Consider the following 12,201-nt stretch of genomic DNA (forward strand, 5'->3'; position numbering starts at 1 on the left):
ACATTCTAATAATTTTACACTACGTTTGTTCTTTATATAAAATCTAATAGGCTTCTCCTATCTAATATAAAAATGGAAAGTACTAAATAGCATGAATGGAATTTCAAAGGTTGTTCTATCTTACCAACTTAAACAAGATATCACAACCTACTATTTAACTCTTAGGCCTTTTTAAAATAAGAGGATTATCAGAAAATCTGCTTAATTTTAAGAACAACAAAGTAAAACAAATTAAAATTGTGAACAAAGAAATTTGATAAATTATTTTAATGTTTATTTTTCCTAGAAAAATTTCTTACAGATATTATCCCCTTTTGTATTCCAAAAAATGGAAGATTAACATGGCCACCTAGAGGAGAAAATATGATCAACAAATAGAGGCCATAATATTTTCTTACTTTCTCTACAGTATCTGTATTTCAGATTCATAATATATAAACTGTTCTAAAGGACCCAGCTGAAGGGGTTAATTATGAATGAAAGAGACTTAGGGAGGACACTAAAGCAGCAGTGATGACCAAACAGAAGCTAAAGCATCAGTCATTTTTGCAGGGGACTTGACAAGTACAGCCTTTATAAACTTACTGCATGACCTTAGGTTAAAAATTACTTATTTGATCTAAAATCTCCTCTCACTTCTGTAAAATGGAAATAATCTTATCTACCACAATGTGTTGCAGTGAAGCCTAAGTATAACAACATGTACAGAAACTAACAGAGTCAGGCACATAGTAGGAGCTCAATGAATGGTAGTTCTCCCTACTTGATCAGAAAGTTCTCTTGCACTGGTCCTCCTAATCCCTATCCGCGCCTCCCTGACCCTCTCTACCCTTGTAGATATTTCCAATATTGGCTGTTCCAAAGCTTCTTTACTGGAATTATTCAGAGTTTGAGAAATGGGGTAATGGTTCTTTACCAGCCCTAATGAGGTAACAATATGTCATGTAAAAGATGTACATTTAAAAATATTTTTCCTTCTACCTTGTAATTCCCGTTAGTCACCTCAACCCACATTAGTCAAGTGTGACCTTCATAAACCTGCAGAACAGTATGCAGAATAAAGGGTCAGAGCAGTAAAGAGAAGCATAACCTACTCTACCGATCCCTTTCCTTGTACCTCAGGAGAATGAACCAAATCCTATAAGAGAACTATACTCAGTAGCCCTCTTAGGTGACCGGACTTGAAGTGAGCAGTACTTCTCCTGAGTCAACTATGCAGAGGCACAACCACCTGGCAGAGACTCAAATGTGTATTAGAAGCAAATCCCCATCCTTCCCAAATATATACCAGAGGAGGGTTACTATTGTTGAGTTGGAGGGAGAAGGTGAACCCCTTCAACTACCTCTCTTTCTTGACTCTGAAAGTTGATAGAGAACAAGTGGTATGAAAGTGCAGGCAGCAAATGTACACTCTCTTCCACTTATTCTCTCCTAACCACCTTCAATCTCATGTATGATTCTACACTATTAAAATGTACACTGAAAGTAACTGATCATCTTCTACTGGACAAAGGGGCTTGTCTGAATTCTCATCCTCCCCAGTCTCTCTGTGGTGTAGCATTCAAAACTCTCCTTCCGTGTCTGACGAAATGCAACATTCTCCCGATTCCCCACTTTATGGTTGTTACTTTCTCTTCTCTGTTTAAGTGACATCCTTAATTCTCTGTTAATGAAAGGAAATGACTCTTATCTTTTCTCTCCATACATTCTCCCTCAACAATTTAATACCTTCCCTTGATTCCTATTCTCTAAGTATATACAATCTGAAAAAACCTTCTCCCAAACTCCATTCATGATTTCAAGATCCACAGCCATTTCCAGTTGCCTAAATATTCTGCCTTACCATATACACAAAACCACTTTTATCTTCCACCCCAACCCACCATCCAAGAAAAAAAAATTCCTCTCTGGATTTCTTATTTATATTAATGACCTCATCATTTTCATAGTCATACTTGCTGGAAACTAGTGTCATCTTTGACACTTCCTTCCTTCTTTCTAATGTTCCAAATACATTTAGTTCCTAAATCCAGTAAATTGCACCTCTGTAATGTCTCTCCTATCCTCCTATATTCCTCTTGCCACTATTTTAATGCAGATTTTTACCATTTCCCACATAGATGACTCCAAAGACCTTCTTAATTGGTGTCTTTTCCTATAGCCTTCCTGTTGCTACATTACTCTTTCTAAAGCACATCCCTGGTCATGGTTCCTTGGTGAAAAACTTCTAGTGAGTTTTCACTGGTTAACAAATTAAATCCAAACTTCTACTCAGTGAGGCACTCCAGGCTTTAGACCTCATCTCTTTCTTTTTTATTTTACATATATATATGTGTGTGTGTATATATCTATGTGTGTATATACTGATATACACTAGACATATTGATATACTAATACATATACATATATATACTTACATACACACATACACACACACACACACCTATGTTAGAGCCAAGAGGACTTTTCTCTTGTCCTGAAATAGTCCCTACATTTTACCACTGCGTACTCTGGCATTTATGAACTTCCCTCTATCTCAAATACCTCTGCTTATTCTTTTCAACTTTATACCCATTCTTCAAAGCTGAACCCAAATGTCATTTTCATGGAAGTTCTCTCACATCTTCCCCAATGGATGGTAATTCACTCCCTTCCTTAAAACCTTTTAGCATTTTATACGTACTTCTGCATCTTTGCCTGTGGGCATGTTCAGAACTTACTATCACTTGAAATTGCTTTTCTCTAAAATCTGGAGCTCTGAAATCTGCCTCTCTAATCAAGTTTTCCTGTTCTTCCCTGACTCCACTGATTGCTGTGAGTGTATTTTGCGCTCACAGCAATCTTTGATTTTTCAATTAGCAATAACCTATGATACAAAAAACTATCCTCCTAGTCTACTGTTATCTTACATTATCACTTGATCATCTCCCCATCCTAAATCCCAATGACAGTATTTTAACAACAACAAGGATATCCATCTCTACCTGGATATTCCACAGACACCTCAAATTCAGTATGACTGAAACTAAATTATCTCCCTCCCACAAACTTACTTCTCTTATGCTTTCTAGACTAATTAAACAATCTTAATTCCTTACTCACTGCATATGTTCAGTCACTCATCAGGATATACTGAGACCATCCCTCAATCTACAAATTCTTTGTCCCTCAGTTAACACTGCTAATGAGGATCTCATCACTGTTTATCTAACCAGTCCTTTTGCCTCCAGTAGTTCCTACCTCCAATTCATCTTCTATTACAGTAGTTAAATAATCTTTCTTAAACACACTGACCTAAAAGTGTCACACTATCCAGCTTAAAAACCTTCCAGGGTTCTACATTCCCTGTAAGACAACATCCAAACTCCTGAGCATGGCATTCAGCACAGATCCTAGGTTAAAGACACTGACACACACTGTCTTCTGCTTTCCTGCAATCACTATTACATGGTGGTTGAACAGTTCTCCCTCAAGTCTAGTTCACCTATCCTGTGAAGACTGCATCATACATCAGACTTCCCCTTTCGCCGCCTCCCAAACAAAGTCTCAGTCCTCCTCTGTATTTCTACATTACGTTGTTCATGTAACTAGCAGACCTCTTAACACACTACATTACACATGTACTCACTGGTCATCCTCCTCCAGTCTGTGGGCTCTTTAAAACAAGCTTGTTTTTATTCCTCTTTACATCCACAGGATCTAGTATGGCACATAAAAATCTTTCAACAAATGTTTATGAAATAAATAATTTCAGAATGCCTAAAATCAATCTACCCTGGGTAGATTGGTCATTGATTAATCATTTATCATTGATTGATCAATCATTGATTGATCATTGATTAATCATTTATCAAATCATTTAGGGTAGAAATGGTAGAAAAGTACAAGTGGGTCCTAAATATATAGGTGAAATGAAATGAGAGGGTGATTCCAGAGGTGAGGGCAGGAACAGAAGAGCCACTGAGATTACGCTTCTCTCTTCACCCTTTTCCCCACAGATTGTTGAGCCACGCGAGAATAATAGGACTACAAGGAAGAAGCAATCAAGCCAGCAGACAGGCAGAAGAAGGAGTGAGCAGGGAAAAATAAAACCCTAAACTGAAGTTGCAGAAAGGGAAGTGTCTAGGGTCACAGACTACACACTCAGGGCTTGCTCGTAGCTACTCACTATCATCACCATCACTGCTTCACCACCCATAACTACGACTACCATTTACTGATCACTTACCTATCACGCACCAGACACTATGCTAAAAACACCACACATACCATTTAATGTCCATGACAACCCTATCAGCAAGGTATTATTCACACTTAGAGACAATGAAACAAACCTAGAAACTATCAAGTACACTGCCCATTAAGTACACTGCCCATTAATATAGTACACTGCCCATTAAGTACACTGCCCATTAATATAGTAAGTCACAGGGCCAGAATGTGAACAAGGATCAGGCTTCAAGACCCATTCTCTTTCTGCTCTACTATTCATGAACCAGAGTTTACATAAGTTGGGGACTGGCTTTACTGCTTTTGCATTATTTAGTTATCTTTGTAAGCACATGTCTTATTTTCTCTAGTACTAAGAAAGGTATTTTTGAGGGTAGAGTCCATGTCTAATATTTTTTATTTCTTTCGTAGCGTCTCATAATGATTCTTCCATATTTGATTAATTTCTTACTGTACCTATGTACTAGCAGAAATAAAAGGGAGGTATATTAATCTTTAGTTAGCATGAAGCCAAATACAAAAATTTAACTCCTTTGACAACTGTATGTGCCAGAGTAAGTCATCAATAGTAATAGGCCCCAAAACACAAACCACAGCTACAATATTAAAGTTAGTTTGTGTTTAATATAATAACAAAAATGCTATTTAAAATATATTGCTCTTTTCTTCATATCTGGGCATAAATATAATAATTACTATGAGTAGTCACACATTGTATCAAGCACTCAAACAACTTACTTAGATGTGGAAATAAAAATGCTTTAGGTAATGGTAAAACCTTTTTTATTTCTCTTTTAGAAAGATATAAAAACACTTGAGAGTGGACCTGTATCTTCTACGTAGGTTGAGTTCTAATGTCAATGTCAGCACATGAGGCAAAAATCAACAGGGGACAAAAAAAATCCTTGAAAATTCATTAAATTTCCCTTAAAGTCTCATACAATATAGTACCGGCTCTCAATAAATCTATCTCAGACAGTTTTTCCTCCTACATGGAAGAGATCACCACTCCTTCTGCTTCATGCCACATGAAGTATCTGGCTCATGTTAGGGCCCATACTGAATGAAAAAGCATTCATTTACACACTAGAATCATATTCAACACTGTGAGATTCTTAGACCATATCAGTTCCTGTAACAGGTATTTAGGAACTGATTCCATCTGAGACAACAGCAGATTCACACTTCCCATCTCATGATTGCTAGGCATATGTTCATTATGAAAAGAGAGCTAGAATTACCACTGTATTTAAATTATTTGGTGTTTTGGTTTTAGTTTTGGTTTTTGGCTTGAGCCCAAAGATTTGAATTTGAATAAATTATATTCCCAGAAATGTGACCCTACTATATATGCTATCTCTTATTTATTGTGCAACCACAGACATCTAGAGTTTTAGAAACAAATAATCAAATACTATAGTGTAAAAAAAAAAAATACTTAACCTATCTTACCTTCATCTATTGATGCTTCGCTACTGTATCCATCATATTCTGCAGAGAGAGGGCTATATTTCTGTCTTGTTTCCCAAGTATAGCTCTTTTGTCTAGAATCTGCCAATGGTAGTCTGGAATTTTGTGTTCTGGATAAGGCCTCATGATATTTACCCAGGGCTTCATCTTCACTTTCAGAGGATGAACCATGCTCATCTTTGTCAATGTAGGAATTATCTATTTGGAACGACACGGAGAGCAGATCAAAATATAACGCAATAAAATGTAGCGAATTTGCTATAGTTACATACATGTTACATGCTTATATATGTATCATATATATTCATACACACACAAGTATATATATATATATAAAAACATATATATACACATCACACAATCTGAATTTTCAGCTTTAGAAAAATATTTTTTCATTTAAGAAGCCCAAGCTTTAGATTTTTGTGTTTTAATAGAAAGAACTGACTTGTATATTTGAATTATATAAGTAATATTAGTCATAGGGATTTTCCAACCACGGTACAGGTAAACAGAGTAATAGGGCTCTCCATCTTACACAATTTTTTTTAAAGCATCAGTAGCACACAAAGGAAGTTATAAGTATTGCCAATACATATGGACCTTATTCAAATAATTCATGCTACAAGAGACATTTTTGGTTATCATCTTAGTCAAAATTTTCGTAACTGATGACGCTCAGTGTTAGAAGCAGAACAAAGAAATGGACAGACATACACTATTGATGGAATTATAAGTGGTACAACTTTTCTAGAGAGCAATCTGGCTATACATATCAAACTTTCTAATCTGCATAGTCTTTGACCCATTTCTAGGAATTTACCAATTCCATTTCTAAGAATTCAGCCTAAGAAAATAATTAGCAAGTGAGCAATGATATGTATTTGAGACAATTTACTGTACTGTGTTTAACAGCAAAGGAAAATAAAAATAAAATATAAGCTAAATGTCCATTGCTGAGCCTTGGTTAAGTAAATTATGATACATCTATGAAATGATATACTACACAGTCATTAAAAATGAGGAGGTGAACTTACAAGTACACACAGGGAAAGAATAACTACCACATCATGTTAAGAGAAAAGAGAAACTTTTCTCATGTTAAGAGAAAAGAGAAGAAAAGAGATTAACATACGTATGCCTACATGCAACATATACACACATACATGCAGTATAAGTTTACACGTACATACAAAAACGTCTGGAAGCATATAGACCAAGCTTAACACATTATCTGTGAAAGGTAGACTTACCATGAAAATTTTACTTAAATATACCCAAATTTCAAATAAATTTTTCAGAAGGTAAATTAATTAATTTTATATTATTTTAAAAAGCACTAGTTATTACCATTTTTTTAAGGTAAAAATTTTGAAACTGCATCATGTTGAGATTCATTTAGACCACGATGCAACCTTCTCAGAATTATAAAACAACTCTAGAAGGATAAAGAGACCATAGCAGTCAGAATTTATTAGTTCAGTCTAGATATTTCTCTCATTATACTCAGCTAAGATCACCTGCACTAGAGGAATCAAGGTTTGAAATTCAAGTGGGGAGACACAGAACGAGTAATTTTAAAATATGGGATAGAAATTGAATGTTTAGAGTTAGAAGTAAGGGAGCTTGGACGTCACTAGTCTAAGTCCCGCTTTTTAATTCAGCAAAATAAAACCATCAAAGGGTAAAACTATGACTAATGTTATATTCTGCACTGTCCAATTTAGTAGTCACCAACCACATGCAGCTATTTAAACTAAGTAGAAATAATAAAATTTAAAATCTAGTTCTCCAGTGCTACTAACCACGTTTCAAGTGCTCAATAGCTACCTGCGGACAGTGGTTACTGTTTGGAGCAATATAGCTATGTAGAACTTTTCTATCATTGCAGAAAGTTCTATTGGACAGTGCTGAGATGGCAGATCTAGTCTAGAACCTAGGCATTCTGACTCCCAGCGTTTAGCACTTGTGGGATACCATGGTGGTGGTCTTAAGGCAGCAGAAGAGCTCCGAGGAGGGTAACTAGAAATGAAATTCACCTACTACAAAATATTACCTAAAGTAGCCCTGCATTCAGGAACAGAGAAGGAAACTCTTCCTCCTCTTATTATACCTTATAAGCTCTGTCAGAACCTAGGACACAGGTACTAGCAACATTATAGTTCAGCTAATGAAGGGACAATCCATATGGGTCAAATGATTTTCAAAACGATTTTAGAACATAACATGTTTCAGTTTAGTACTGACTGTAATCTAGAATACTTCAGAAATATTTGATTTCTTTTAGGCAGCAGCATGTTTCTTAATGAAAACAAATCAAAACAAAATTTTAAATTCTGTATTGCTACCTGCAGTATTTATTACTAGCATCCATTCTACTGTTATTTTATGAATAAAATAATATGTAAACTATTCTACTTAATTTTATTTCTCTTTTAATTTTTGCTACTTCAAGTAATAAGGCTACCAAAACTAAACCAAGGCTACCAAAAAAGCACTGAATCTGACATTCAAAAAACTGCTACAAGAATAGACTTCAAAATGGAGGTATTTCCAAAAATTGGCATTCCTTTTTAATTAGCTCATCCATCCTGGATCAGCCTCTATTATATCATTTAAAAAACATTCATATAATTGATAAATAGCAGACCCTATTATGCACAAAGTCATGTAGCAGAACTGAAACAGTCTTCTTCATTTCTACTGCTACTCAGTATTTTGGTTATTTTATAAGAATGTAAATACACACAAAAATTCTGCATGTATCTTTTATAAATAAAAGCCATTGTACTTCTGGCCTTGTGATCAGATCAGCAATTAATGAAAATGACTAAGGGATAGCCAGGTGTAATAACTAGCGATATGAAGCAATTCTACAACCAAAACCAAGTAACTGTCAGCTAATTGTTTTAAAAATTGTCACAAATATTGTGGATGAAAACTATAACTGCTTAGTTGGAATCTTAATTCTACATAGAGAACTCATGAATAATAATAGATTGTTCATGTATACACATTGGAAACATATAAGTCATATAAAACTTAATGTATGGCTAAATGAATAGATACATATCCTGAAGCATGTTATTCAATAAGATAAAAATCTATTGCTCTCAAGGAAAAACATAAAACATTTGGTACGTTCTTACTAGGAAAGATGTGAAGAGCAACACGGTATAATGGGCTTAAGGGTTGGTTACAAAAATATAAAATTTTTAAATCTAACTATAGCACACCAAATAAATTCCAATTAAAGTATGCACACTACTTAAGAAAACCACAGAATTTCTGGTTGTAAAATAAATGGGTAAGTAAAATTAAGGCCCTTAAAATTGGCCAAATAATGCAGGGACCAGGGGCAGTAACTGAATTAGAGGTATACAAATAACATGAATGCTTTTGAAATGACTGTGAGAAAAAACTGCATGACTTTAAAAATGTCTCCCAGTAAGAGGATTCAAGAAAGTCCTAAATTAGATATACAGATGTGTATAGAAAAATTTAGAAATTTGGATGTTTTCCTAATGTAAAAAATCAAGAGAAAATTTCATCACTCAAACTCACATTAGGAGACCTCACCTTTTTCTGGTATTATTTCAGAATATTTTTCATCTTTACTCTTTGCTGTTTCTTTTTTGGCAGAAATGGCTTCGTTTTTCTTTGTTTTTATGTCTCCTTTCACTTTGTAGTATTTTGTTGGATTTATTTGTTCTTTGATTTTTCCGTAACACTTACCTTTAGAATTAGTTGATGCTGCTGGATGCATGTCTTCTTTCTTAATGGATTTCTGTATCATATGTCTATTGCTTTCCAAAATACCTTTTGGAGAACATTCATTTCCTGAACACTTATTCCCTTTGGATCCTTTACTTTTAATATGTTTTTCAGCCTTCTTTAAATAATTTTCTTGCATTTCTTGAAATCTTACCTCCTTTAGGTCATGCTTACCATTATTGGAAATTCCTAATCCATATTTTCTACATCTGTCAGTACTTTCAAGTTCTTGACAAGTAGATCCAGCCCTTGCATTCTGCTTGCTAACTGATATCCCACCATCACTCATCTGGCCTTTCAAAGAAGAATCACCAGCAGTATCGGTTTCTTGATATTTTGATTGCGTCTGTTGCCTCTTATTAATATGTTTAAATACTCCTTCTTCATTCATTCCTTGATCTTGTTTTTGTGAAACTGAAGTATTATAGCTATTTATTCGATTTGCTTGGTGCTCTAAATTGAATTGTGTTTTCTGACAATTAGTGTATTTGGAGACTTCTGGTAACGTGGTATTTTCTCGTTTAGAAGTATCTACAGCTTCTGTTGCTGCAGGGCTTTCCTCTTCTGGACGAAAGCCACTTATCATACTTGTTACCTGTTCAGCAACCGAGTCAGTGAAAGCATAGCTGACTTCCCCCACAGCAGTGGTCAAATCTTCCACAGCATTACTGATTGTGTCCACCAGAGAGGACACTGAAGGCAGATTCTGCTGAAAATTTTTGAAAAACGCCATTTTCTAATTCCTTGTTCCTAAAAGGTGCAATAATGGAATTTTCTCTTCTCAAAAAATCAACCACTTTCAAGTCTGAATTTAACATTTACTTAAATGGTGCTATTCATTAGCTCAATATCAGTATTTCACATTGTATCTTTTAATTTTTCTGTAAATGCTTATGCAATGGAAGAAATATGTTGAAGTAAAGACGCTTCAAAAAAAAAATCAAACCACTTGGTTTAAACGTAATGACTTTTTTCCCACTCCACAGCTATCATAACAGCAGCAAGACAATATTTTCCCCTCAAATACTATTGAGTTTTTATTCTATACCTGCAAGAAGAAGTATAAAAAGGATTTTTATTATGTACTTTTTAGTTTATTTATTAATAGTCTATGTATGGGAACTACCCTATCTTATTAACAAAGTACCAATATCATTTCAAAATAAAAAATATATTAAGGGTTTCCCCTATATATTCCCCTAAATATATACTTGTTTACATATCTAAACAATTTTGCATCGAGGTTAGAATAGGGAAGAGCAGAGGGTGAACATTTGCAGAGTTGCTATTACATGTAAGGCATTGTGATTTACAAATTTTATCTTACTTGATCTTACAATAACTCTAGGAGGTAAATATTATTATTCTTATTTAATAAGTGAATAAGAAACAGTCTCAGAAAAATTAATAAGGTCCCCGAGACCTTTCCAATGGATCCTCAAGGTCAAAACCATTTTTACAATAAGAGTAAGAGGATATGTAACTTTTCACTTTCATTCACTCACAAATGAGCACTTGGATTTTCCAGAGGCCATATGACAGACTGAATGCAGAAGCAGATGTGAGAATCCAGTTGCTTCCTTCTTCTGTGCCAGTCATTAAAGAGATTTGCAATGTAAAACAATGTCACTCTTCTCACCAAACTTTTTTCATTTTGGTTTTAGAAAATATATAGTTTTTAAAATGAATACATTTATATTAACATGTAATAGGCTTATTGTTGGGTTTTTAAAAATAAATCGATAAAAAATATTTTAAAATTTTCTTAGCCTATAACTTCTAATTTGGTACATACCAACAGCTATAACTCACATAAACAAAAGCTCTTTGGGGTCCTCAATAATTTTTAAGAGTGTAAAGGGATAAGACCAAAGAAAAACCAGAAATGCTAAAACACAGAATTACTGGAGGTTGCTAAAAGAGGTATCTTTAACCAGTTCATTCTACACAAATGATGAAAAAACAGGACTGAAGTGACGTATGAGAAACATTAAACTAGATCAAACCAAAACCACATAAAGTACTATAGTTTCCTAATGCAAAAGCTGCACGATGTAATTCAATAATAAGATTTTCATAAACAATGAGGCTATCACTTTTTAAGTTACCAGAAATAAGAGAAAAGCATCTCTTCAACATTTATACATGGACAAGAAAAGCAAGGTTTCTCTTCTATTGTTCCTTAAAATTCTTCTCAATTAATGTCTTACTTTTACAATTTTCAACTTGCTCCTGCTATCACTTACATAAGCCAGTCTTTGGAAATAGCAAATAAAGAACTCTTGTAATGATTTTAAAATATAAAATTTTTTCATAAGAGAAAGAACAGTTTCACAGCCCTCATCTTTACTGCTATCTAGTAACACTAAGTCATATAATATGCCTGTGGTGCCAAGGGAGGGAGAAGAACACTAATTTTCATAATCACACTTTATACACTAAGTTACCAGGGAAAACCACCTTCTCCAAACAATAAAATTATCCATCACTGAGAATTCAACAGCACGTAAAGGTAAAGGGTGAATACTTTCAAAAGCCTTCTAGGGACACGGGAAAAAAGCTCTCTAGAGAACTATTTGGACAATGGATTAAAGCATAAAATGTAATAAGATATGTCCTTCTTCTTAAAGCATATCTGTTCATATAATAGGCTCAAAACCATACCTTATATTTGAAAAATAAAAATGTCATTAAATGATGGTATACAATTCATCTTTATGCACTATGATA

General features: G+C 34.3%; 1 protein-coding gene across 2 annotated transcripts in view; it reads right to left on the reverse strand.

Annotated features, from left to right (window-relative positions):
- SYT14 (synaptotagmin 14) overlaps positions 1–12,201 on the reverse strand; it is a 244,445-nt gene that overhangs the window by 137,704 nt on the left and 94,540 nt on the right. For both annotated transcript variants that reach the window (XM_036865925.1, XM_036865932.1), the window contains exon 4: positions 5,683–5,898. In XM_036865925.1, the coding sequence (XP_036721820.1) occupies positions 5,683–5,898 (216 nt within the window). The remainder of the gene's footprint in view (positions 1–5,682; positions 5,899–12,201) is intronic.

The sequence above is a fragment of the Balaenoptera musculus genome, chromosome 1, assembly GCF_009873245.2.
Source record: "Balaenoptera musculus isolate JJ_BM4_2016_0621 chromosome 1, mBalMus1.pri.v3, whole genome shotgun sequence".
NCBI classification, from domain to species: domain Eukaryota; kingdom Metazoa; phylum Chordata; class Mammalia; order Artiodactyla; family Balaenopteridae; genus Balaenoptera; species Balaenoptera musculus.